The 26,206-nt window shown below is 48.9% G+C and overlaps 1 protein-coding gene, 1 long non-coding RNA gene and 6 other non-coding genes across 11 annotated transcripts in view; 1 reads left to right on the forward strand and 7 right to left on the reverse strand.

Moving 5' to 3' along the window:
• Positions 1–16,314, forward strand: LOC144609418 (beta-1,4-glucuronyltransferase 1-like). 3 transcript variants are annotated; one of them, XR_013549314.1, is made up of 3 exons: positions 1–1,232; positions 4,188–4,508; positions 15,951–16,314. XR_013549314.1 is itself a non-coding variant. In XM_078427891.1 (2 exons), exons 1-2 carry the CDS (start codon positions 18–20, stop codon positions 15,993–15,995), a joined length of 1,260 nt encoding a protein of 419 aa, XP_078284017.1. In that variant the 5' UTR covers positions 1–17; the 3' UTR covers positions 15,996–16,314. The 3 variants fall into 3 exon arrangements, 2 of the variants coding, with proteins under 2 accessions (XP_078284017.1, XP_078284016.1); XM_078427891.1 differs by lacking the exon at positions 4,188–4,508; XM_078427890.1 differs by lacking the exon at positions 15,951–16,314 and having other exon boundaries at positions 4,188–6,931.
• The window catches only part of LOC144609419 (uncharacterized), a 17,768-nt gene continuing 4,372 nt past the window's right edge, over positions 12,811–26,206 (reverse strand). Inside the window, exons 5-13 of one of the 2 annotated variants that reach the window (XR_013549316.1) lie at positions 24,321–24,364; positions 23,188–23,226; positions 21,958–22,014; positions 19,971–20,003; positions 19,275–19,447; positions 18,076–18,140; positions 16,027–16,091; positions 14,676–14,708; positions 12,811–12,917 (exon numbers count right to left, since the gene is read on the reverse strand). This is a non-coding gene — a long non-coding RNA (uncharacterized LOC144609419). The remainder of the gene's footprint in view (positions 12,918–14,675; positions 14,709–16,026; positions 16,092–18,075; positions 18,141–19,274; positions 19,448–19,970; positions 20,004–21,957; positions 22,015–23,187; positions 23,227–24,320; positions 24,365–26,206) is intronic. The other variant, XR_013549315.1, reaches the window with a different exon arrangement.
• On the reverse strand, positions 14,020–14,089 carry LOC144609774 (small nucleolar RNA SNORD31). The gene has a single exon (XR_013549369.1). It is a non-coding gene; the product is annotated as a small nucleolar RNA SNORD31 (small nucleolar RNA).
• LOC144609777 (small nucleolar RNA SNORD22) lies at positions 14,785–14,906 on the reverse strand. The gene has a single exon (XR_013549371.1). It is a non-coding gene; the product is annotated as a small nucleolar RNA SNORD22 (small nucleolar RNA).
• LOC144609771 (small nucleolar RNA SNORD31) lies at positions 17,270–17,335 on the reverse strand. Its single transcript, XR_013549366.1, has one exon. It is a non-coding gene; the product is annotated as a small nucleolar RNA SNORD31 (small nucleolar RNA).
• Positions 19,319–19,384, reverse strand: LOC144609772 (small nucleolar RNA SNORD31). The gene has a single exon (XR_013549367.1). It is a non-coding gene; the product is annotated as a small nucleolar RNA SNORD31 (small nucleolar RNA).
• On the reverse strand, positions 20,082–20,202 carry LOC144609780 (small nucleolar RNA SNORD22). The gene has a single exon (XR_013549374.1). It is a non-coding gene; the product is annotated as a small nucleolar RNA SNORD22 (small nucleolar RNA).
• Positions 23,299–23,370, reverse strand: LOC144609768 (small nucleolar RNA SNORD30). The gene has a single exon (XR_013549363.1). It is a non-coding gene; the product is annotated as a small nucleolar RNA SNORD30 (small nucleolar RNA).

A 26,206-nucleotide genomic window follows, 5' to 3' on the forward strand; every position in this document is an offset into this window, starting at 1 on the left:
CCATTGCAGCAGCAGCAATGCAGCAGGTTGCAGCGCGCTGCAGGATGCGGCCGCCGTTCCGGCGCTGCTCGCCGTTCCGGGCCGCGGTGTGCGGGCTGCTGCTGGTGGCCGGGCTGCAGCTGCTGTACCTCGGGCTGCTGCCCGGGCCTAGGCCGGGCCCGGAGCCTGGGGCTCGCGTGGAGGCGGAGGCCGCCCGCCTGGCGCTGGAGCGGGGGCTGCGGTCGGGCGGGAGGACCGAGGCCAGCGGGCGCTACCGGCTGTACCCGGACGTGACGGGCCAGGCCTCCAGGCGAGGCCCAGGCTTCGGGCCTGGCCTAGGCCCAGTAGGCCCTGTAGACCCAGTAGGCCCAGTAGACCCAGTAGGCCCTGTAGGCCCACTAGGCCTTGTAGGCCCAGTAGGCCTTGTAGGCCCAGTAGGCCTCAGCCTGGGCCTGGCCACCCACGCCTCGGCCAACAACCTCCACCACCTGCCGGGCCTGGCTCGCCGCTGGCAAGGCCCAATCTCGCTGGCCCTCTTCGCCACCCGCCACGACCTGCCCGAGGCCCTGCAGGCCCTGCAGCTCCTGGTGCTTCACTGCCCGGGCCTACGGGAGCGGGTCACGGTCACCCTGGTCACCCCGGTCGGCGTCTCGCCCCCCTTGCCCGTCCCGCCGGCCAACGGCGGCCGGGCGCCGGGGGGCGGGCAGGGGGCCGCGGACTCCGAGCCGGAGCCGCGGCCCCAATGCCGGCGGGCCCTGCAGCCCGTCTACCGCCTGAGGGGCCGCTACGCCAACTACGGCCTGGCCAACGCGTCCTACCCGGGCAACCTGCTGCGGAACGCGGCCCGCCGGGCCCTGCCGGCCGGCCAGGCGGCGCTGACGGTGGACGTGGACATGCTGCCCAGCGGCGGCCTCCACCGCAGGCTGCTGCGGATGCTGCCCGAGCCGGGCCCCACCGTCTACGTCCTGCCGGCCTTCGAGGTGCGGAGGGGACGGCCGGCGCCGACCGGCAAGGCCGAGCTGCTGCGGCTGTACCGGGCGGGCGATGCGCGGCCCTTCTACGGCGAGCTGTGCCCGCGCTGCCAGGCACCCACCAACTACAGCCGCTGGATGGGGCTGGGCGCCGGGCCCGAGCTGAGGGTCGCCTACACCCTGGGCTGGACCGACCCCTGGGAGCCCTTCTACGTAGGCCCCAGCTCCGTGCCACCCTACGACGAACGGTTCGAGCAGTACGGCTTCAACCGCATCAGCCAGGTGAGCCTTGCGCCCAACGCACAGAGAAAACATACATACATACAACACAACATACAACAATAGGTGCAGGAGGAGGCCATTCAGCCCCTCAAGCGACTTGTATGTTGGCATTCATAGCGAGGGGATTTGAGTATAGGAGCAGGGAGGTTCTGCTGCAGTTGTACAGGGCCTTGGTGAGACCGCACCTGGAGTATTGCGTACAGTTTTGGTCTCCTAATCTGAGGAAAGACATTCTTGCCATAGAGGGAGTACAGAGAAGGTTCACCAGATTGATCCCTGGGATGGCTGGACTTTCATATGAAGAAAGACTGGATAGACTCGGCTTGTACTCGCTGGAATTTAGAAGATTGAGGGGGGATCTTATAGAAACTTACAAAATTCTTAAGGAGTTGGACAGGCTAGATGCGGGAAGATTGTTCCCGATGTTGGGGAAGTCCAGAACAAGGGGTCACACAGTTTAAGGATAAGGGGGAAGTCTTTTAGGACCGAGATGAGAACGTTTTTTTTCACACAGAGAGTGGTGAATCTGTGGAATTCTCTGCCACAGAAGGTAGTTGAGGCCAGTTCATTGGCTATATTTAAGAGGGAGTTAGATGTGGCCCTTGTGGCTAAAGGGATCAGGGGGTATGGAGAGAAGGCAGTTATGGGATACTGAGTTGGATGATCAGCCATGATCATATTGAATGGCGGTGCAGGCTCGAAGGGCCGAATGGCCTACTCCTGCACCTATTTTCTATGTTTCTAAGCCTGCACCGCCATTCATTGCGATCCTGGCTGATCATCCACAATCAGTAACCTGTGCCTGCTTTAGGCAATAGACAATAGATAATAGATAATAGGTGCAGGAGGAGGCCATTCAGCCCCTCCAGCCAGCACCGCCATTCAACACGAATCATCCACAATCAGTACCCCGTTCCTGCTTTCGCCCCACACCCCTTGATTCCTTTACCCCTGAGAGCTAAATCTAACTTTCTCTCTTGAAAACATCCAGTGAATTGGCCTCCACTGCCTTCTGTGGCAGAGAATTCCACAGATTCACAACTCTGGGTGGAAATGTTTTTCCTCATCTCAGTCCTAAATGGCCGACCCCTTATTCTTAAAGTTGAGTCGTTGGGACAGGTTGAGTGAGTGGGCAGATGCGTGGCAGTGTAATGTAGATAAATGTGAGGTTATCCACTTTGGCGACAAAAACAAGGAGGCAGATTATTATCTCAATGGTGTTAGGTTAGGTAAGGGGGAGGTGCAGCGAGACCTGGGTGTCCTTGTACACCAGTCACTGAAAGTTGGCGTGCAGGTACAGCAAGCAGTGAAGAAAGCTAATGGCATGTTGGCCTTCATAACGAGAGGATTTCAGTATAGGAGTAAAGAGGTTCTTCTGCAGTTGGACAGGGCCCTGGTGAGACCACATCTGGAGTAGTGTGTACAGTTTTGGTCTCCTAATTTGAGGAAGGACATCCTTGTAATTGAGGCAGTGCAGCGTAGGTTCACGAGATTGATCCCTGGGATGGCGGGACTGTCGTATGAGGAAAGATTGAAAAGACTAGACTTGTATTCACTGGAGTTTAGAAGGATGAGAGGGGATCTTATAGAGACGTATAAAATTATATAAGGACTGGACAAGCTAGATGCAGGAAAAATGTTCCCAATGTTGGGGGAGTCCAGAACCAGGGGCCACAGTCTAAGAATAAAGGGGAGGCCGTTTAAAACTGAGGTGAGAAGGAACTTTTTTACCCAGAGAGTTGTGAATTTGTGGAATTCTCTGCCACAGAGGGCAGTGGAGGCTAAATCACTGGATGGATTTAAGAGAGAGTTAGATAGAGCTCTAGGGGCTAGTGGAATCAAAGGATATGGGGAGAAGGCAGGCACGGGTTACTGATTGTGGATGATCAACCATGATCACAGTGAATGGCGGTGCTGGCTCGTAAGGGCCGAATGGCCTCCTCCTGCACCTATTTTCTATGTTTCTATTCAGCCCCTCCAGCCTGCACCTCCATTCAACACGATCTTGGCTGATCATCCATCCTTCTGAGGCAGAGAATTCCACATTATTCACAAAATGCTGGAGTAACTCAGCAGGTCGGGCAGCATCTCGGGAGAGAAGGAATGGGTGACGTTTCGGGTCGAGACCCTTCTTCAGAGAATTCCACAGATGTACAACTCTCTGAGTGAAAAGGTTTTTCCTCTTCTCCGTTCTAAATGGCCTACCCCTTATTCTTAAACTGTGGCCCCTGGTTCTGGACTCCCCCAACATTGGGAACATGTTTCCTGCCTCTAACGTGTCCAACCCCTTAATAATCTTATACGTTTCGATAAGATCCCCTCTCGTCCTTCTAAATTCCAGTGTATACAAGCCTAGTCGCTCCAGTCTTTCAACATACGACAGTCCCGCCATTCCGGGAATTAACCTAGTAAACCTACGCTGCACGCCCTCAATAGCAAGAATGCCCTTCCTCAAATTTGGAGACCAAAACTGCACACAGTACTCCAGGTGCAGTCTCACTAGGGCCCTGTACAACTGCAGAAGGACCTCTTTGCTCCTATACTCAACTCCTCTTGTTATGAAGGCCAACATTCCATTGGCTTTCTTCACTGCCTGCTGTACCTGCATGCTTCCTTTCAGTGACTGATGCACTAGGACACCCAGATCTCGTTGTACGTCCCCTTTTCTAACTTGACACCATTCAGATAATACTCTGCCTTCCTGTTCTTACCACCAAAGTAACCTCACACTTATCCACATTAAACTGCATCTGCCATCTCACACAACCTGTCCAAGTCACCCTGTATCATCATAGCATCTTCCACCTCACAGTCCACACTACCACCCAGCTTTGTGTCATCTGCAAATTTGCTAATGTTACTTTTATGGCGGTGCTGGCATCGAAGGGCCGAATGGCCGACTCGTGTGCCTGTGTTCTCTGTTTCTGTGTCTCTAAGCCTTGCCTCTGTCGCCAGGCCTGTGAGCTGCACGTAGCTGGCTTCTCCTTCGCCGTGCTGGACGATGGCTTCCTCGTCCACAAGGGCTTCAAGGTCCCGGAGGAGTTCCACCCTCAGAAGGACGAGGAGAACCGAAGAAACCGAGTCCTCTTCCGCCAGTTCAAGCAGGAGCTGAAACTGAAATACCCCGAGTCTCCCCGCCGATGCTGAGTCTACCCCAGCTGGAGGGGGCGCTGGAAATCCCAACCGCAGACGGGCGCGGCCCTCTCTCGGCAGCGCCCCACCACGCCGAGCCTCCGTAGGCAGAGTGAGACTGCATGCCCTCGCCCGCACGACAAGGTGAGCCAGCCCGCTGGCACGTCGGACAACGATTGGAGGCAGCAGCGGAATTAGGCCATTCGGCCCATCGTGTCTGCTCTGCCACGATCACCCTTCTTACAGCGGCACGGGTCGAGCCGCTGCCTCGCGGCGCCGGAGACCCGGGTTCGATCCCCGACCGCGGGCGCTGTCTGTGGGAGTGTGGAGTTTGCACGTTCTCCCCGTGACCTGTTTCCTCCGGGCGCTCCGGTTTCCTCCCGCGCTCCAAGGACGCGCGGAGTTTGTAAGTTAATTGGCTTCCGCAAGTTGGTTCATAGCTTCTAGGAGCAGAACGAAGCCATTCGGCCCATCAGGTCTACTCCGCCGTTCAACCATGGCTGACCTATCTCTCCGTCATAACCCCATTCTCCTGCCTTCTCCCCATAACCCCTTTCGATCCACCGAGTCCACGTCGACCATTGATCGCCCGTTCACACACTAGCTCGATGTTACCCCACTTTCTCATCCACTCCCTACAACCTAGACTCTCCCACTAAAGGAAATATCCTCTCCACACCCACTCGATCCAGGACTTTCACACATTTGGACAATATCCCTTTAAACCTTTCCTATCCACGTACCTGTCCAAACGTGCAGTCCTTGATCACAACTCAAAGCAACTGTGTCTGAGGGAGAGAAGAGGATTGGAGAGCACGGTTAGAATTATACAAGGGAAAAGCAAGTGGCTACCTTTAGTTTAATTTATTATTGTCAGGTGTACCGAGGTACAGTGAAAAGCTTTTGTGTTGCGCGCTAACCAGCCAGCGGAAAGACAACGCATGATTACAATCGAGCCGTCCACAGTGAACAGATACAGGGTAATGGTTATTACGTTTAGTGCGAGGTAAAGTCCGATTGAATATAGTCCGAGAGTGGTGAAGGTGTGGAATTCTCTGCCTCAGAAGGCAGTGGAGGCCAGTTCGTTGGATGCTTTCAAGAGAGAGCTGGATAGATCTCTTAAGGATGGCGGAGTGAGGGGGTATGGGGAGAAGGCAGGAACGGGGTACTGATTGAGAGTGATCAGCCATGATCGCATTGAATGGCGGTGCTGGCTCGAAGGGCTGAATGGCCTACTCCTGCACCTATTGTCTATTGTCTCCAATGAGGCAGATGGGAGGTCAGGACCGCTCTCTAGTTGGTGAGAGGACGGTTCAGTTGCCTGATAACAGCCAGGAAGAAACTGTCCCCGAATCTGGAGGGAATCTGATTTTAGCTTTAGAGAAGGTAGCTGTGGAGAACATAGATAGGTGACGTTTCACAGAGTGCTGGAGTAACTCAGCGGGTCGGGCAGCATCTGTGGAGAACGCGGATAGGTGACGTTTCACAGAGCGCTGGAGTAACTCAGCGGGTCAGGCAGCATCTGTGGAGAACACGGATAGGTGACGTTTCACAGAGCGCTGGAGTAACTCAGCGGGTCGGGCAGCATCTGTGGAGAACACGGATAGGTGACGTTTCACAGAGCGCTGGAGTAACTCAGCGGGTCGGGCAGCATCTGTGGAGAACACGGATAGGTGACGTTTCACAGAGCGCTGGAGTAACTCAGCGGGTCGGGCAGCATCTGTGGAGAACACGGATAGGTGACGTTTCACAGTGCGCTGGAGTAACTCAGCGGGTCAGGCAGCATCTGTGGAGAACACGGATAGGTGACGTTTCGGATCAGGACCCTTCTTCAAAAAGCCAACAAGGCCCAGGGGGTTCGCCAAAGCAGAACTTATCGTTATCAGTTTAGTTCATTGTCACGTGTACCGAGGTACAGTGAAAAGCTTTTGTTGCGCGCTACCCAGTCAGCAGGAAGACACTACATGATTACAATCGAGCCATTTACAGTATACAGATACATGATAAGGGAATAACGTTTAGTGCAAGGTTAAGCCAGCAAAGTCCGATCAAGGATATCATAGTTAACGTGAGAAATGTTGCTGTCGGGATAGAGATTTAAGAGTGTGGAGCGATTGTAATATGCCATTGTAGATCTGAGTCTGTGGCTAGCACCCAGGTGAGACAAAGGTTCACCTGCACCTCCTCCAACCTCATCTATTGCATCCGCTGCTCTAGACGTCAACTTATTTACATCGGCGAAACCAAGCGCAGGCTCGGCGATCGCTTCGCTGAACACCTGCGCTCGGTCCGCGTTGACCAAACTGATCTCCCGGTGGCTGAGCACTTCAACTCCCCCTCCCATTCCCAGTCTGACCTTTCTGTCATGGGCCTCCTCCAGTGCCATAGTGAGGCCCAGCGCAAATTGGAGGAACAGCACCTCATATTTCGCCTGGGCAACTTGCAGCCCAGTGGTATGAACATCGACTTCTCCAACTTTAGATAGTTCCTCTGTCCCTCTCTTCCCCATCTCCTTCCCAGATCTCCCTCTATCTTCCTGTCTCCACCTATATCCTTCCTTTGTCCCGCCCCCCTGACATCAGTCTGAGGAAGGGTCTCGACCCGAAACGTCACCCATTCCTTCTCTCCCGAGATGCTGCCTGACCCGCTGAGTTACTCCAGCATTTTGTGAATAAATGCTAGCAAAGAAATAGTCGCTTGGTAGACACAGAATGCTGGAGTAACTCAGTGGGTCAGGCAGCATCTCGGGAGAGAAGGAATGGGTGACGTTTCAGGTCGAGACCCTTCTTCAGACGTTCTTTGTTTTAGAGATGTAGAAACAGAGAAAATAGGTGCAGGAGGAGTAGGCCATTCGGCCCCTCGAGCCAGTACCGCCGTTCAATATGTTCGTGGCTGATCATCCACAATCAGTACCCCGTTCCTGCGTTCTCCCCATATCCCTTGATTCCGCTAGCCCTAAGAGCTATATCTTGAGTACATGTAGCGTGGAAACTGGCACGTGGTCCGCGACGACCATCGATCGCGCGTTCACCATTAGTTCCGTGTTATCCCACTTCCTCATGCACTCCCTGCACACAAGGGGACAATTGTTGGGGGGAGTCCAGAACCAGGGGCCACACACAGTCGAAGAATAAAGGGGAGGCCATTTAAAACTGAGGTGAGAGGGGACTTTTTCACCCAGAGAGTTGTGAATCTGTGGAATTCTCTGCCTCAGAAGGCAGTGGAGGACAATTCTCTGAATGCATTCAAGAGAGAGCTGGATAGAGCTCGTAAGTATAGCGGAGTCAGGGGGTACGGGGAGAAGGCATGAACGGGGTACTGATTGAGAATGATCAGCCATGATCACATCGAATGGCGGTGCTGGCTCGAAAACTGGAGTTTAGAAGGATGAGAGGGGATCTTATAGAAACATATAAAATTATAAAAGGACTGGACAAGCTAGATGCAGGAAAAATGTTCCCAATGTTTGGGGGAGTCCAGAACCAGGGGCCACACACACAGTCTAAGAATAAAGGGGAGGCCATTTAAAACTGAGGTGAGAAGTTACTTTTTCCACCCAGAGTTGTGAATTTGTGGGATTCTCTGCCACAGAGGGCAGTGGAGGCCAACTAAGGATGGATTTAAGAGAGAGTTAGATAGAGCTCTAGGGGCTAGTGGAATTGAGGTATATGGGGAGAAGGCAGGCACGGGTTACTGATTGTGGACGATCAGCCGTGATCACAATGAATGGCGGTGCTGGCTCGAAGGGCCGAATGGCCTTCCTCCTGCACCTATTGTCTATGTTTCTATGTCAGGATCGAACCCGGGTCTCTGGCGCTGTGAGGAAGCAGCTCTACCCGCTGCACCTCCCTGTACGCCCGCGTGTATTTAAGAGCGTTTAATTGTCATCTGCACCAAAAACGGAACTGTGAAATTCTTACTTGCAGCAGCACAACAGGTCTGAAAATAGAAAAATAGGTCAGGCAGCATCTGTGGAGAACATGGATAGGTGACGTTTGACAGAGTGCTGGAGTAACTCAGCGGGTCAGGCAGCATCTGTGGAGAACATGGATAGGTGACGTTTGACAGAGTGCTGGAGTAACTCAGCGGGGTCAGGCAGCATCTCTGGAGAGCATGGATAGGTGACATTTCGGGTCGGGACCCTTCTTCAGACTGTAAACACAGTCCTCAGAGGTTGCAATACACAAAATTAATAAATTTAAAAAACAATATTAGTGCAAAGCAAAGTTCCAAGAGCAACCAAAGTGGTTCGTAGACCCAAGGAACTGCAGATGCTGGTTTACAAAATAAGTGCTGGAGTAACTCAGCAGGTAAGGCAGCATCTCTAACCAGTCTGAAGAAGGGTCTCGACCAGAAACGTCACCCATTCCTTCTCTCCAGAGATGCTGCCTGACCCGCTGAGTTACTACAGCTCTTTGTGTGTCTACTTTCGGTTTAAACCAGTGTCTGTGGATCCTTCCTACACATCCCTGGAGATTGTGGATAGGCGACAGTTCATAGTTTAGTTTAGGAATACAGCGTGGAAACAGGCCCTTCGGCCCACCGGGTCCGTGCCGCCCAGCGATCCCCGCACATTAACACTATCCTACACCCACTAGGGACAATTGTTACACTTACCCAGTCAATTAACCTACATTACACGCTGACACTATCCTACACACACCAGGGACAATTTACAGTTTTTACTGAAGCCATTTAGTCTACAAACTTGTACGTCTTTGGAGCGTGGGAGGAAACCAGAGCACCAGGGAAAAAACCCCAAGCAGGTCACGGGAAGAACCCGTAGTCAGGATCGAACCTGGGTCTCTGGCGCTGTGAGGCAGCAACTTTACCGCTGCGCCACCGAGCTCACACCTGTCCAGCCGGCAAAATGCCTCATGCCAGAATCTTCAGTCTGCACATCAGCCCTTGGTGTCTGCTGTATTTCAGGCTCAGTGTTCGTTCTGTGGGACTTGTGCAGGGGAATCTTTTTGATGAGCACTGTGTGCCGTGAGAGCTGTAAGTGTTATTTTGCCTTCGTTCTGTGCAACAATAAAACTGGTTGTACCGGGCCCTAGTGAGACCGCACCTGGAGTACTGTGTGCAGTTGTACCGGGCCCTAGTGAGACCGCACCTGGAGTACTGTGTGCAGTTGTACCGGGCCCTAGTGAGACCGCACCTGGAGTACTGTGTGCAGTTGTACCGGGCCCTAGTGAGACCGCACCTGGAGTACTGTGTGCAGTTTTGGTCTCCACATTTGTGGAAGGATATTCTTGATATTGAGGGCGTAGATTTACTAGGTTAATTCCCGGAATGGCGGGACTGTCGTTGAAAGACTTGAGCGACTGGGCTTGTATACACTGGAATTTAGAAGGATGAGAGGGGATCTTATTGAAACGTATAAGATTATTAAGGGGTTGGACACGTTAGAGGCAGGAAACATGTTCCCAATGTTGGGGGAGTCCAGAACCAGGGGCCACACAGTTTAAGAATAAGGGGTAGGACATTTAGAACGGAGATGAGGAAAAACTTTTTCAGTCAGAGTTGTGAATCTGTTGAATTATTTGCCTCAGAAGGCAGTGGAGGCCAATTCTCTGAATGCATTCAAGAGAGAGCTGGATAGAGCTCTTAAGGATAGCGGAGTCAGGGGGTATGGGGAGAAGGCAGGAACGGGGTACTGATTGAGAATGATCAGCCATGATCACATTGAATGGCGGGTGCTGGCTTGAAGGGCCGAATGGCCTCCTCCTGCTCCTATTGTCTGTTGTCATAACTCACACTAATCCTGCCAATGTGGAGCAGAAACCCTGTCGTGTACATGTTCATATTTTGTACGATTGTCATATTTAAATGAAATAAATTAATTTATTGATTAAGTCAACTTTCTCCGTTCTCAAGAGTTTTGTTTCGCTGTAAACTAGCATATAACTCCTGCCCCACGCAAATTGGGAAACTATTTAGAACATGGAACAGTAACAGCACACAAACAGGCCCTTCGGCCCACAATGTTTGTGCCAAACATGATGCCACCTCGTTATCTCCTCTTCCACAGCAAACACTGGATCATTGTGGGCTCCATAGACAATAGGTGCAGGAGGAGGCCATTCGGCCCTTCGAGCCAGCACCGCCATTCAATGTGATCATGGCTGATGATTCTCAATCAGTACCCCGTTCCTGCCTTCTCCCCATACCCCCTGACTCCGCTATCCTTAAGAGCTCTCTCTTGAATGCATTCAGAGAATTGGCCTCCACTGCCTTCTGAGGCAGAGAATTCCAGATTCACAACTGACTGAAAAAGTTTTTCCTCATCTCCGTTCTAAATGGCCGACCCCTTATTCTTAAACTGTGGCCCCTTGTTCTGGACTCCCCCAACATTGGGAACATGTTTCCTGCCTCTAACGTGTCCAACCCCTTAATAATCTTATACGTTTTGATAAGATCTCCTCTCGTCCTTCTAAATTCCAGTGTATACAAGCCTAGTCGCTCCAGTCTTTCAACATACGACAGTCCCGCCATTCCTGGAATTAACCTGGTGAACCTACGCTGCACGCCCTCAATAGCAAGAATATCCTTCCTCAAATTTGGAGACCAAAACCGCACACAGTACTCCAGGTGCGGTCTCACTAGGGCCCTGTACAACTTTGCTTGGTCATTAGTGCTGGCACTGATTTCTTCTGTACTTTCTCACACCCTAGTTCCCTCTCCCCTGACTCAGTCACGCTACGAGTCCTCACGCTGCCTCGGCAAGGCCAGCAGCATAAACAAGGACCAGTCTCACCCCCGGCCACACCCTCTTCTCCCCTCTCCCATCGGGCAAGAGGTACAGAAGTGTGAAAACACACACCTCCAGATTCAGGGACAGTTTCTTCCCGGCTGTTATCAGGCAACTGAACCGTCCTACCACAAGCAGAGAGCAGTGCTGAACTACTATCTATCTCTGGCGACCCTCGGACTATCCTTGATCGGACTTTGCTGGCTTTACCTTGCACTAAATGTTATTCCCTTATCATGTATCTGTAATGATAAGCAATCCCCGCACATTAACACTATCCTACACCCACTAGGGACAATTTTTACATTTTACCCAGCCAGTTAACCTACAAACCTGTACGTCTTTGGAGTGTGGGAGGGAACCGATCTCGGAGAAAACCCACGCAGGTCGCGGGGAGAACGTACAAACTCCGTACAGACGGCGCCCGTAGTCAGGATCGAACCCGAGTCTCCGGCGCTGCATTCGCTGTAAGGCAGCAACTCTACCGCTGCGCCACCGTGGATATTTTTAAGATACATAGATTCTTGATTGGTACAGGTGCCAGATGTTATAGGGTGAAGGCAGGAGAATGGTTAGGAGAGTGAAATAGATCAGCCATGATTGAATGGCAGAGTTGACTTGAAGGGCCAAATGGTCTAATTCTACTCCTAAAACTTATGATCTTAAAGGAAATATGCTGGAACACACTGCCAGGGTGGCAATTTAAAACATATGCACATGTAGTATTTAAAATTTTATAGGCATACTTAGTAATATGGGCTACGTGTAGGTGATTAAGTGATTGTTTTGACATCATGTTTGACACAAACCTTGTGGTCAAAGGGCCTATTCTCACTGGAGTAACTTAGCAGTGGTATCTCTGGAGAACATGAACGGGTGACGTTTCAAGTCAGGACCCTTCTTCAGACTAAAGACAGACAAAAGGTTGGGAGTAACTCAGCAGGACAGGCAGCATCTCTGGAGAGAAGGAATTGATGACGTTCTGGGCCGAGACTCTTCTTCAGACTGAGAGTCAAGGGAACGAGAGATAAAGACGGAACTTAGGATAGACATAGGTGCAGGAGGCCATTCGGCCCTTTGAGCCAGCACCGCCAGTCAATGTGATCATGGCCGATCATTCTCAATCAGTACCCCGTTCCTGCCTTCTCCCCATACCCCCTGACTCCGCTATCCTTTAAGAGCTCTATCTAGCTCTCTCATGAATGCATTCAGAGAATTGGCCTCCACTGCCTTCTGAGGCAGAGAATTCCACAGATTCACAACTCTGATTGAAATATTTTTTACTCATCTCCGTTCTAAATGGCCCACCTCTTATTCTTAAACTGTGTGGCCCCTGGTTCTGGACTCCCCCAACATTGGGAACATGTTTCCTGCCTCTAACGTGTCCAACCCCTTAATAATCTTACACGTTTCGATAAGATCCCCCCTCATCCTTCTATATTCCAGTGTATACAAGCCTAATTGCTCCAGCCTTTCAACATACGACAGTCCCGCCATTCCGGGAATTAACCTAGTGAACCTACGCTGCACGCCCTCAATAGCAAGAATATCCTTCCTCAAATTTGGAGACCAAAACTGCACAGTACTCCAGGTGCGGTCTCACCAGGGCCCGGTACAACTGTAGAAGTAGCACACGCTGTGTCAGACTTTTAAGGAGATCCACAATCACAATGTTTTGAAAAAAGTTAATTTATTTTCCACCTCAAATCGATGAATACATTTTATCAGAGGAACAGATAACAGCACTCTTTCATTTCAAAGTAGACTTTAGCCTGTGGTTATGGCATCGATTTTCATCTCAGCTGCAAGGGAGAAAAACACTGATTAGTTAGTGCACACAAGTAGTCCAAGGTATGTTTTCTCTGGAACATCAGAGGTGGAGGGGAGACTTGATAAAAGTACATAGATTTATGAGAGGCAGACAGGTTCAATTTAAATCTTTTCCCTCGCACCCAAGCCCTATGATTCTTGATTCCCTACTATGGGTATCTGGGTAAAAGACTGTGCATTTACTGTGCCAAGACTGATCTATTCTTAGACAATAGGTGCAGGAGGAAGCCATTCAGCCCTTTGAGCCAGCACCGCCATTCAATGTGATCATGGCTGATCATTCTCAATCAGTACCCCGTTCCTGCCTTCTTCCCATACCCCCTGACTCCGCTGTCATTAAGAGCTCTATCTAGCTCTCTCTTGAATTCATCCAGAGGATTGGCCTCCACTGCCTTCTGAGGCAGAGAATTCCAGATTCACAATTCTCTGACGGAAAAGGTTTTTCCTCATCTCAGTTCCAAGTGGCCGACCCCTTATTCTTAAACTGTGGCCGCTTGTTCTGGACTCCCCCAACATTGGGAACATGTTTCCTGCCTCTAACGTGTCCAACCCCTTAATAATCTTATGTTTCGATAAGATCTCCTCTCATCCTTCTAAATTCCAGCGTATACAAGCCTAGTCGCTCCAGTCTTCTCATGGGGAGGAGCATATCGAACACGCTGAAGTGGGGATACACTGAAGATGTGGCAGACTGCGAATGCGGACGGGGCCTCCAGACTATGGAACATCTCCTGAGCCATGACGTGCTGCACGACACACGCACTGTAAAGGATCTTGCAGAGGCCAATCACGTGGCACTCAAATGTGCTCACTATTGGCAAACAGTTGTGTGATGACATAAAATAATTCAAACACAATTTTATACACCTCTACAAGATCACCCTTCAGCCTCATGTGCTCCAAGGAAAAAAGTCCTAGCCTGCCCGACCTCTCCCTTTAGCTCAGGCCCCTCAAGTCCTGGTAACATCCTCAAATCATCTCTTCTCTCTCTCCAGCTTGCCCTCAATGCAGGTAGATGAGAGCCCCCCCAATACCAACACTGCTTCTGCTCGACTAGTTTCTGGTGAAGGACTGCGTGCATCAGAAATACCGGAACATCAGTTGATAGTCAGACTGGGGCGGTATGTACGTCATCAAATGCAAACAGTCACCTCTCAAAATAACGGCTCTGGGCTGCTGGAGGTAGCGCCCTGGGAGAGGGGCACAATAAATGGAAATCAACAACTGCAGATGACAGGACTCCTGCAATAAAATATAAAGCGCTGCACACACACTGCAAGGCCAGGAGGCCTCTGTGGAACGCAAAACAGAGACTGTCGTCTCCACTGATTTGTTTAGACAAACTGCGTGGAAACAGGCCCTTCGGCCGACCAGTGATCTCTGCACATTAACAATACCCTACACGCACATGGGGCAATTTTACATTTATACCAAGCCTATTAACCTACAAACCGTGTGAGAGGAGACCGAAGATCTCAAACTGACGCAGGTCACGGGGAGAACGTACAAATGCCGTAAAGACAGCACCCGTAGTCATCCTCAATAAGGATGGTGAAGTAGTCAGGATTGAGCCCGTGTCTCTGGCGCTGCATTCGCTGTAAGGCAGCAACTCTACCGCTGCGCCACCGTGACCGCCCTGAAAATTGGGTAAAGGTATCCCTCTACCTTTGCTAATGCCGCAAACTTTATTTAGAAGATATGTAAAAGGGTATTAAATAGAACCAGCTTACCTCATCCAGTTTCTCATTCCAGCGAACAAATTCCTGTAAAGAAATTAATAAAAAACGTTATTATGCAAAAAAGGCCAGCTTGGAAGAGCCGTGATGCTGCCCGCATCAGCCCCATCAGACAGTTCTCCACGAACAAACTCTCTTCTTGCCAAGCTGTGGTCACCAGTGGGTTCACCTTTGCAGGTTCTGGCTCCGTGCAGCACGTTAAGATGCAGCATTGCATCATCAGGACTGGACTTGGAACTGTGTAGGAAAGAGCTGCACATGCTGGTTTAAATCGAAGGTAGACGCAAAATGCCGGAGTAACTCAGCGGGTCAGACAGCATCTTCCCTCTCTCCAGAGATGCTGCCTGACCCGCTGAGTTACTCCAGCATTTTGTTAACACTATCTGCCAAGCCAATTAACCTACACACCTATGCGTCTTTAGAGTGTGGGAGGAAACTGAAGATCTCGGAGAAAACCCACGCGGTTACAGAGAGAACGGAACGTGCAAACTCCGTACAGACAGCACCTGCAGTCATCCTTAACAAGGATGATTAGAAAATTATTATTTATCAAATTAGTTATTTGAAAATTTAGCACTTAGATAATTTGATGAGTTTGTATTATATTGGGTGTGTGCGTTATCACTGTTTTGGTTTGTAAATATTATTTTTTTATAATTGAATAAATTATGTTAAAGATGATTATTTTTTAAATAACACAATGACAACACTGAGAACCTCACCCATTGCAATCAGGCTGGCTAGTCTGACCCAAGGTGGGGGGATGATCACCATTGCCCAGGCTAGTCGTTTTGTATTCCAAGCTACATTGGCGCAGCGGTAGAGTTGCTGCCTTACAGCGAATGCAACGCCGGAGACCCGGGTTCGATCCCGATTACAGGTGCCGTCTGTACGGAGTTTGTAAGTTCTTTGCGTGATCTGCTGGGTTTTCTCCGAGATATTCGGTTTCTTTCCACACGCCAAAGACGTAGAGGTTTGTAGGTTAATTGGCTTGGTAAACGTAAAAATTGTCCCTAGTGTGTGCAGGATGGTGTTGGTGTGCGAGGATCGCTGGGCTGCGCGGACCCGGTGAGCTGAAGAGCCTGTTTCCGCGCTGTATCTCAAAACTAAACAGATTAGGGCCTGTTCCCCATGATTGATGCTTGGGACAGGCCATCAGGACTGTCAACTTTTATAACTCCAGACACTAAATTTTTGTCTACACTAAAGTAACTTATTAACTTTATTTATATGCTTTAACTGTAATTCTTTTTTGTGCACAATCCGCAGGCATTGCCACTTTCATTTCACTGCACATCGTGTATGCGTATGTGACAAATAAACTTGACTTGAACAAAGTGCTCACCTTTCACAAGAGCTGGAGTGTGCGTTCTTCAGATGCTCAGGACAAGCCGAACATCTCACTGTAAGCTGCAAGAAAGAACATGCACTTTAGAGAGATCAGATCCTACACCTTCCTCACACTGCATGTAGATCAGAGGCTGGTCTTTAATCTCACACTTTTCACTGGGTTTATATAAACACCCCTTAATTATTTCGGGATACAGCGAGGAACATGGGTCCACGCCGACCATTGGTCGGTCACCTGTTCACACTAGTTCTTTTGTTATCACACTTTCTCACGCGGGCAATTTATAGAGGGCCAATTAACACAATTGAGAGTAGACACAAAATGCTGGAGTAACTCAGCAGGTCAGGCAGCATCTCTGGAGAGAAGGAATGGGTGACGTTTTGGGTCGAGACCCTTCGAAGAAGTTTGCTGATTGACACGGACTCGGTGGGCTGAAGGGCCCGTTTCCACGCTAAATCTCTGAACTAAACAAAGTGAAGAGCTGTACTGTGACCACAAGATCCTATTAACGTGGTATTTTGTATTCATTACAACAAATGAGTTCAGCTGCCCACAAAAAAAGACTCAAAGCGCTAGAGTAACTCAGAGTCAGGCAGCATCTCCAAAGAACATGGGCAGGCAACATCTCGGGTCGGGACCCTTCTTCAGAATGAACCATTATTGCAAATGGCCTGAAGGAGGGCCTCAACCCAAACGTCACCTATCCATGTTCCCCACAGATGCTGCCCGACCCGCTGAGTTACTCCAGCACTCTGTGAAACGTCACCTATCCCAGCAAAAGAGATATTGGTAACACTGAACTAGACTTCTGGTCGGCATAGTGGTGCAGACGGTAGAGCAGTTACTTCAACATGTTCTCCAGAGGTGAGAAGTAACGTTTTCACCCAGAGTTGTGAATTTGTGAAATTCTCTGCCACAGAAGGCAGTGGAGGCCAATTCACTGGATGAATTTAAAAGAGAGTTTTATAGAGCTCTAGGGGCTAGTGGAATCAAGGGATATGGGGAGAAGGCAGGCACGGGTCACTGATTGTAGATGATCAGCCATGATCACAATGAATGGCGGTGTTGGCTCGAAGGGCCAAATGGCCTCCTCCTGCACCTATTTTCTATGTTTCTATGCTGCCTGACCCATTGCGTTACTCCAGCATTTTGTCCGCTTTTGTGCATTAACCAGCATCTACAGTTCTTTACCTCTAAGCTCAACTACACTTTGTTCCAGTGTGGAAGTGAAGGACAGAGTGCATCAGAAATACCGATTCATCAATAGTCAGACTGGGGCGGTATGTACGTCATCAAATGCAAACGGTCACCTTATTCACCTCTCAAAACACCAGCACCACACTAGTGGGCAGCACCACTGGAGCACCTGTAAAGTTGCACCCAAAGGCACAATAAATAGGAATCAAGAACTGCAGATGCTGGATGCCCGTAATAAACTACAAAAGGTTTTAAACACACAGCAAGATCAGGCAGCATCTACGGAAAGCAAAACAGGGGGTGCCACCTCCATTAGTTCTGAACAGGGTTTGACCTGAAACATTAATGGACAAGTGTGGAGGAACTCAGCGGGTCAGGCAGCATCCATGGAAAGCAAAACAGACACTGCCGTCTTCAATGGTTCTAAGGGATTTTGACCTGAACCATTGAATGACACAAAAGTGCTGGAGTAGCTCAGCAGGTCAGGCACCATCTCTGGAGAACACGGATAGATCACGTTTCTACATTTTGACCCAAAATAATACGTGGTTCTCTTGCCGCAGATGCTGCCTTAGTTGCATTTCCAGCTTTGTTTCCGCGCTGTATCTCAAAACTAAACAGATTAGGGCCAGTTCCCCATGATTGATGCTTGGGACAGGCCATCAGGACTGTCAACTTGTATAACTCCAGAGACTAAATTTTTGTCTACACTAAAGTAACTTATTAACTTTATTTATATGCTGTAACTGTAATTCTTTTTTGTGCACAATCCACAGGCATTGGCACTTTCATTTCACTGCACATCGTGTATGTGACAAATAAACTTGACTTGAACAAAGTGCTCACCTTTCACAAGAGCCGGAGTGTGCGTTCTTCAGATGCTCAGGACAAGCGCAACATCTCACTGTAAGCTGCAAGAAAGAACATGCACTTTAGAGAGATCAGATCCTACGCCTTCCTCACACTGCATGTAGATCAGAGGCTGGTCTTTAATCTCACACACTTTTCACTGGGTTTATATAAATACCCCTTAATTATTTCGGGATACAGCGAGGAACATGGATCCACGCCGACCATTGATCGATCACCTGTTCACACTACTTCTTTTGTTATCACACTTTCTCACGCGGGCAATTTATAGAGGGCCAATTAACACAATTGAGAGTAGACACAAAATGCTGGAGTAACTCAGCAGGTCAGGTAGCATCTCGGGAGAGAAGGAATGGGTGACGTTTTGGGTCGAGACCCTTCGAAGAAGATTGCTGATTGACACGGACTCGGTGGGCTGAAGGGCCCGTTTCCACGCTAAATCTCTGAACTAAACAAAGTGAAGAGCTGTACTGTGACCACAAGATCCTATTAACGTGATATTTTGTATTCATTACAACAAATGAGTTCAGCTGCCCACAAAAAAGACACAAAGCGCTAGAGTAACTCAGAGTCAGGCAGCATCTCCAAAGAACATGGGCAGGCAACATCTCGGGTCGGGACCCTTCTTCAGAATGAACCATTGTTAGAAATGGCCTGAAGGAGGCCCTCAACACAAAACTTCACCTAACCATGTTCTCCACAGATGCTGCCCGACCCGCTGAGTTACTCCAGCACTCTGTGAAACGTCACCTATCCCAGCAAAAGAGATATTGGTAACACTGAACTAGACTTCTGGTCGGCATAGTGGTGCAGACGGTAGAGCAGTTACTTCAACATGTTCTCCAGAGGTGAGAAGTAACGTTTTCACCCAGAGTTGTGAATTTGTGAAATTCTCTGCCACAGAAGGCAGTGGAGGCCAATTCACTGGATGAATTTAAAAGAGAGTTTTATAGAGCTCTAGGGGCTAGTGGAATCAAGGGATATGGGGAGAAGGCAGGCACGGGTCACTGATTGTAGATGATCAGCCATGATCACAGTGAATGGCGGTGTTGGCTCGAAGGGCTAAATGGCCTCCCCCTGCACCTATTTTCTATGTTTCTATACTGCCTGACCCATTGCGTTACTCCAGCATTTTGTCCGCTTTTGTGCATTAACCAGCATCTACAGTTCTTTACCTCTAAGCTCAACTACACTTTGTTCCAGTGTGGAAGTGAAGGAGAGTGCATCAGAAATACCGATTCATCAATAGTCAGACTGGGGCGGTATGTACGTCATCAAATGCAAACGGTCACCTTGTTCACCTCTCAAAACACCAGCACCACACTAGTGGGCAGCACCACTGGAGCACCTGTAAAGTTGCACCCAAAGGCACAATAAATAGAAATCAAGAACTGCAGATGCTGGATGCCCGTAATAAACTACAAAAGGCTTTAAACACACAGCAAGATCAGGCAGCATCTACGGAAAGCAAAACAGGGGGTGCCACCTCCATTAGTTCTGAACAGGGTTTGACCTGAAACATTAATGGACAAGTGTGGAGGAACTCAGCGGGTCAGGCAGCATCCATGGAAAGCAAAACAGACACTGCCGTCTTCAATGGTTCTAAGGGATTTTGACCTGAACCATTGAATGATACAAAAGTGCTGGAGTAGCTCAGCAGGTCAGGCACCATCTCTGGAGAACATGGATAGATCACGTTTCTACATTTTGACCCAAAATGTTACGTAGTTCTCTTGCCGCAGATGCTGCCTTAGTTGCATTTCCAGCTTTATTTCAAGGTACTGTACCACGAAAGATCACCTTAAACATTCATTAACACAGCCACCTTTGGTTAAAAGGTCGATATATAGTTCAGTATAGAAGCAACGTACCTCGTTCAACTTTTCATCCCAGTGAACAGATTCCTGTAATGAATTTTGAAAACACATTACTACATTAAACCACCAGCTTGGAAGAGCTGAGACGCTTTCCGTCCGCATCAGCCCCATCAGACAGTTCTCCACGAACACTCTATCTTCCTGCCATGCTGAGGTCACCAGAGGGTTCACCTTTACAGGTACTGGCTCCTTGCAGCACATAAGATGCAGTGTTTCATCATCAGGACTGGACAAAACCTTTTCACTGTATCGGTACACACGACTATAAACCAAACCAAACCAGCAGCAGGCACCACAGCAACTATTTATCAACGTTTGTACAGCACAGAAACAGGCCCCATGGCCCAACTCGTTCATGCCTACCAAGATGCCCCATCTAAGCTAGTCCCACCTGCCCACATTTGGCCCATAAATTCCTCTAAACTTCACACTGCCCCAGGAAAGCCACCAGTGTATGAAGTAGTAATAACGATGTTGTTTAACTTCATATAAAGTTCTTTATTAGCCATAAGAATTGGAGACCGAGAACAAAGCCTCTCACATTCCAGCATCCTTATCCTAATGCCCCAACCACGCATCCTCTAGAACATATTCCATAGGAATATGTGACTATAAACCAAACCGTCCAACTTTAGATAGTTCCTCTGTCCCTCTCTTCCCCTCCTCCTTCCCAGATCTCCCTCTATCTTCCTGTCTCCACCTATATCCTTCCTTTGTCCCGCTCCCGACATCAGTCTGAAGAAGGGTCTCGACCCGAAACGTCACCCATTCCTTCTCTCCTGAGATGCTGCCTGACCTGCTGAGTTACTCCAGCATTTTGTGAATAAATACCTTCGATGAGTACCTGCCTCAACTACTTCCGCTGGAAGCGTGTTCCATATACCCACCACCCTGAGTGAAAAAGGTTGCCCCTCGGGTTCCTATTAAATCTTCTCCCTCCCACATTACTTATCCGATGTAGAACCTCATCATCCTATTGCAAACAACAAACAGATTGGTACAGCTGATCCAGAGAGTTGGATTCCATAAAGTCTGGTCGACACAAAATGCTGAAATCATTCAGCGGGTCAGGCAGCATCTCTGGACCCTTCTTCAGACTGAAGAAGGGTCTCGACCCGAAACGTCACCCATCCCTTCTCTCCAGAGATGCTGCCTGACCCTGAGTTACTCCAGCATTTTGTGTTTACTTTCGATTTAAACCAGCATCCACAGTTCTTCCCGTCCATAAAATCTGCCTCCCTCTGCTTTCGAGTTGAGTAGAGGCTAGTGTTATACGCACAAGTCCAGCGGGGTCCATAAAATCTGCCTCCCTCTGCTTTCGAGTTGAGTAGAGGCTAGTGTGATACGCACAAGTCCAGCGGGGTATAGACACAATATTTTTTTTAACTTGCTTGTATCACAAGCACACACTTGGGACATGGACAAGTTACACATTAATTCTGCTAAGACAGTAACAGACTGTTTCTTAAATGATGGGATAGTCCCAGTCTCAACTACCTCCTCTGGCAGCTTGTTCCATACACCCACCAACCTGTGTGAAAGTTACCCATCGGATTCCTATTAAATCTTTTCCCCTTCACCTTGAACCCATGTCCTCGATTCCCCTACTCTGGGTAAAAGATTCTGTGCATCTACCCGATCTATTCCTCTCATGATTTTGTATACCTCTACAAGATCTCCCCTCATCCTCCTACGCTCCATGGAATAGTGACCTAGCCTACTCAACCCTTCCCTGTAGCTCACACCCTCTAGTCTTGGCAACATTCTCGTAGATCTTTTCTGAACCCTTACAAGCTTGACAATATCTTTCCGATAACATGGTGCCCAGAATTGAACACAATATTCTAATAATGTAAAATATAATTAGAAAAAAACCCAAGACCATGAAAAATCACCTTCACCCCGTCCCACCAGCTCCAATCTAGACTCTCCCAACAGTTAATATTTTGTAAAGTAGATTCATCTTGAATTGAGGGCTTACCTGATTTGCAATCGGCCCATTTTCTGTGTAGCTACTCTCCAAGTCAGCTTTCACCACCTGCAGGAATGAACTCAGTTTACATCTGTTCATGGCACTGGGGAAATGTAACACAACCGCCCGCGCGCGGCTAGTAGAACAAGCTGTGACTGTGTGCTGTTTGTGAGCGCCCTGGAGGGTAAAGGCCATTAGAAATGGCTTACCCAGGTTCACACAAGTCGTTACTCAGCGCAGAGCAAAGCAACACCCGTGGTGGGGCTGTTTCATTGTTCACTGCTCAACAACACACACCATCTGTTGAAACAGTTCATTAAGATGGTGTAATCGCACAAGGGCAATTAAAAGATGCTGTCCCACAAAGATCCCTGTGGCGCTAACATTCGAATACTGACACCAGAAAGCTTCCCTCTAGCCACACAAGCCCTGTGAAAGGCCCAGGATATAAAATACATGTCTTTACATAAATTAAAACAGAGACAGTAATAAGACTGTTCACTTGTGGTCCCACATTTGAAGGGCCCCAACACGAACCATGTTCTCCAGAGATGCTGCCTGACCTGTTGAGTTGCTCCAGCACTCTGTGTCCTTTTGAGTATTAACCAGCAGCTAACATTCTTTTGTTTCTATATCTACATCTTTTCCTTCGAGTCAGTAACCTTCTATTGCCTCAAACACAATATTTGGACAACAGAAGGTTACAAGAGTTCATATGAAACTTGCTTTGCACCTATTGTCTATTGTCAAAGTGAGATCTAAAGACTAGTGGCCATTGGGAATGCTACAGTAGCATTTGGGGGAAGGGGGACTTTCAACAGATATAATGGAGAACCAAGGGAAGAGAGGGGGAAGTGGGCTTGAGAATAGACTTAGGAGTGATACAATGCATCGACCTGATCTATTCCTCTAATGATTTTATACACTATAATATGTTTTATGTTAATATTACTTCATAACAAGGCTTCCTAAAATAAGACACAAAATGCTGGATTAACAGCCGGACGGGCAGCATCACTGGAGAGGAATGAGTGACGTTTCTTACATCAGAATACTAATCTGAAGAAGGTTCTCGACCCAAACAATCACCCATTCCTCTCCAGAGATGCTGCCTGCCCCAGAGTCACTCCAGCATTTTGTGTCTATCTTAGAACGGCTCGAGGCACAGCTGCAAACAAAAAATGTCCCCCCAGCCCAGATACATGACCAGCTTTTACTGCAATACATCGAGACATTTACCTGCTTTAATGTAGAAGACGACTGCACCCATTACACCTGCTGTGAATGAGAGAAAGCTGCAATCAGCACATGCTCACGCCATGCCAGGAAGAAACACATCCCCAGCATATGCTGCATCAGATTATTTGTTTAACATCAAGTTATTCAGCCGAACGAGATTCCATATTGGAAATCATCATGTAACAGCAGCAAGCGAAACCTTCAGTTTAAGAACTATTCACCGCCTTTCCCCATGCCACGCTTGCTAGTCTGCGCCCTTTGTGTGCCAACTCTGCATGGCGTGGGTATGCAAAACAAAGAATCTCACTGTGACGTGCCACATGTGACAGTAAAGTATCATTCAACCATTCCCATAGCAAAGGCAGGTACATGTGCTCCTCAACTTACAATGGGGTTACATTCAGAGAAACCCATTGGAAACCGAAAATATCGTAAGTCAAAATGCATTGAATACATGTGATCACGTGGCTGGAAGCAAGCTGTGTCTCGCTGCCGTGTGCACCATCGCAAAGTCGAAATATCGTAGGAGTAATTTCTTTAGTCAGAGGGTGGTGAATTTGTGGAATTCATTGGCCCAGATGGTGGTGGTGGCTAAGTCATTGGGTATTTTTTTAAATAAAGATCGATGGGTTCTTGATTAGTAAGGATGTCAAAGGTTACGGGGAGATGGAAAGAGAACAGAGTTGAGAGGAAAAGTAGATCAGCTATGATTGAATGGCAGAGCAGACTCGATGGGCAGAATGGCGCAATTCCTAAGACGTTATGAACTTAAGACAATAGGTGCAGGAGTAGGCCATTCGGCCCCTCGAGCCAGCACCGCCATTCAATGTGATCATGGCTGATCATTCTCAATCAGTACCCCGTTCCTGCCTTCTCCCCATACCCCCTGACTCCGCTATCTTAAGAGCTCTATCTAGCTCTCTCTCGAATGCATTCAGAGAATTGGCTTCCACTGCCTTCTGAGGCAGAGAATTCCAGATTCACAACTCTCCGACTGAAAATGTTTTCCTCATCTGTTCTAAATGGCCTACCCCTTATTCTTAAACTGTGTCCCCTGGTTCTGGACTCCCCCCAACATTGGGAACTTATTCCAAAGGTAGTTGAGGAGAGGAATCGACCAACGTCCCACTCACCAGGTCAATGGGTAGCCACTGCAGTGCCAGGCTTGTCAGCACCCCTCCAAAAAGAAAACAAAGAGAGATTATTAGCAGCCTGGATTATTGAGAGTCCCACAAACCGAGGCTAAACCCAGAGTCATTCAGAGCGTTCAGTCTTTTCACAAGGGGTCAAAGTGAGCTAAGGGTGATCATCACTAGACTCCAGTGCTTCAAAAAGGAGCAGCGTTGCATTTGAGAACTGAGCCATGAACCCAGATGCAGTAAACTCCCTCAACGTACCACCTCACCACTCTCCCAACTCCTGACTGCAAATGTCCTTGGGAGTTGAGTCACGTGACCTCACCAAAGAACTACTGAAGCCCAAGTGAATCCCTGGGAGAGAAATGAAATGCATCCTAATGGTAGACTACCCAGCTCGAGCCCAGTACACTGCCACTGCGTGCATTGGGTATAAATAAAAGAACCTAAGATTCAGTGTGAAGAAGGGACCCAACCCAAAACATCAGGGCGGCCTGGTGGCGCAGCGGTAGAGTTGCTGCCTTACAGCGAATGCAGCGTCGGGTTCGATCCCGACCGCTGGCGCTGTCTGTACGGAGTTTGTACATTCTCCCCGTGACCTGCGTGGGTTTTCTGAGATCTTCGGTTTCCTCCCACACTCCAAAGGCGTACAGGTTTGTAGGTTAATTGGCTTGGTAAATGTTAAAATTGTCCCTAGTGGGTATAGGACAGTGTTAATGTGCGGGGATCGCTGGTCGGCGCGGACCCAGTGGGGCGAAAGGGCCTGTTTCTGCGCTGTATCTCTAAACTAAATTTATCCACGTTTTCCAGAGATGCTGCCCGACCCACACCAGCAACTATGCCTTTCTCTGTAAACCAATGTCTGCAGTTCCTTTTTATCCTCCAGGTGTAATTGACTCGGCTAATGCGAGAGATCGGGGGCTTAATCTTGACCGGATATGCTCAGTGTTGGAGCTTGCACTGCAACCAAGTGGGTTTCTTCCAGTGGCTCCCATTTCCACCCTTGTGTCAGAGTCGGACAGAGACTCAAGAGACTGCTTTTAAAAGACACTATGTGGATATGAATAATTTAGAGGCATAGGGAGAGGTTGGGGCAGGCTGGGACTCGATTCCTTGGAGCTCATGAGGATGAGGGGTGATCTTATAGAGGTGTATAAAATCATGAGAGGAACAGATCGGATAGATGCACATAGTCTCTTACCCAGAGCAGGTGAATTGAGGACCAGAGGACATAGGTTTAAGGTGAAGGGGGAAACGATTTAAAAGGAATCCGATGGGTGACATTTACACACAAAGGGTGGTGGGTGTGTGGAACAAGCTGCCAGATGAGGTAAAGTTGAGCAATGTTTAATAAACAGTTGGACAGATGCACGGATAGGGCAGGTTTGGAGGGATATGGACCCAACGCGGGCAGGTGGGACTAATGTAGGTGGAACATGTTGGCCGGTGTGGGCAAGTTGGGCCTGTTTTTACACGGTATCACTCTATATGGGAACGGGTTAAATGGGATATCATGGACTGGTTGGGCTGAAGGGCCTGTTTCCTGGCTGTATGCCGCTGCAGACCTGTAACTGCAAGACCACATGGTACTGTCACTCTCCCCAGAGAGAGGATTGAACTTCAACCAGGCCGAGTCACCCTTGAAGCAGCCTTCTCATTGTGATAATGCTGGGGTAACTCAGCGGGTCAGGCAGCATCTCTGGAGAGAAGGAATGGGTGACGGGCAGAAGGGCATGTTTCCACGTTGGATCTCTGAACTAAACATTGCGGACGGACCCAAGTGCCTGTTCCTATGTACTTAACCCAAAATAACTTAAATGCATTGGGGTGATCAGGACCCCCAAAAAATAAGAAACAAATTGTTATCACAAAAAGACAGATTT

Source organism: Rhinoraja longicauda, chromosome 34, assembly GCF_053455715.1.
Source record: "Rhinoraja longicauda isolate Sanriku21f chromosome 34, sRhiLon1.1, whole genome shotgun sequence".
Lineage (NCBI taxonomy): Eukaryota > Metazoa > Chordata > Chondrichthyes > Rajiformes > Arhynchobatidae > Rhinoraja > Rhinoraja longicauda.

What these genes read in the sequence shown, in the direction of transcription:
- LOC144609418 (XM_078427890.1), top strand. Translation starts at nt 18, where the DNA reads ATGCAGCAGGTTGCAGCGCGCTGCAGGATGCGGCCGCCGTTCCGGCGC. An exon ending in GCTTCAACCGCATCAGCCAG is followed by an intron (nt 1,233 to 4,187) that starts GTGAGCCTTGCG and finishes CTCTGTCGCCAG; the next exon opens with GCCTGTGAGCTGCACGTAGC.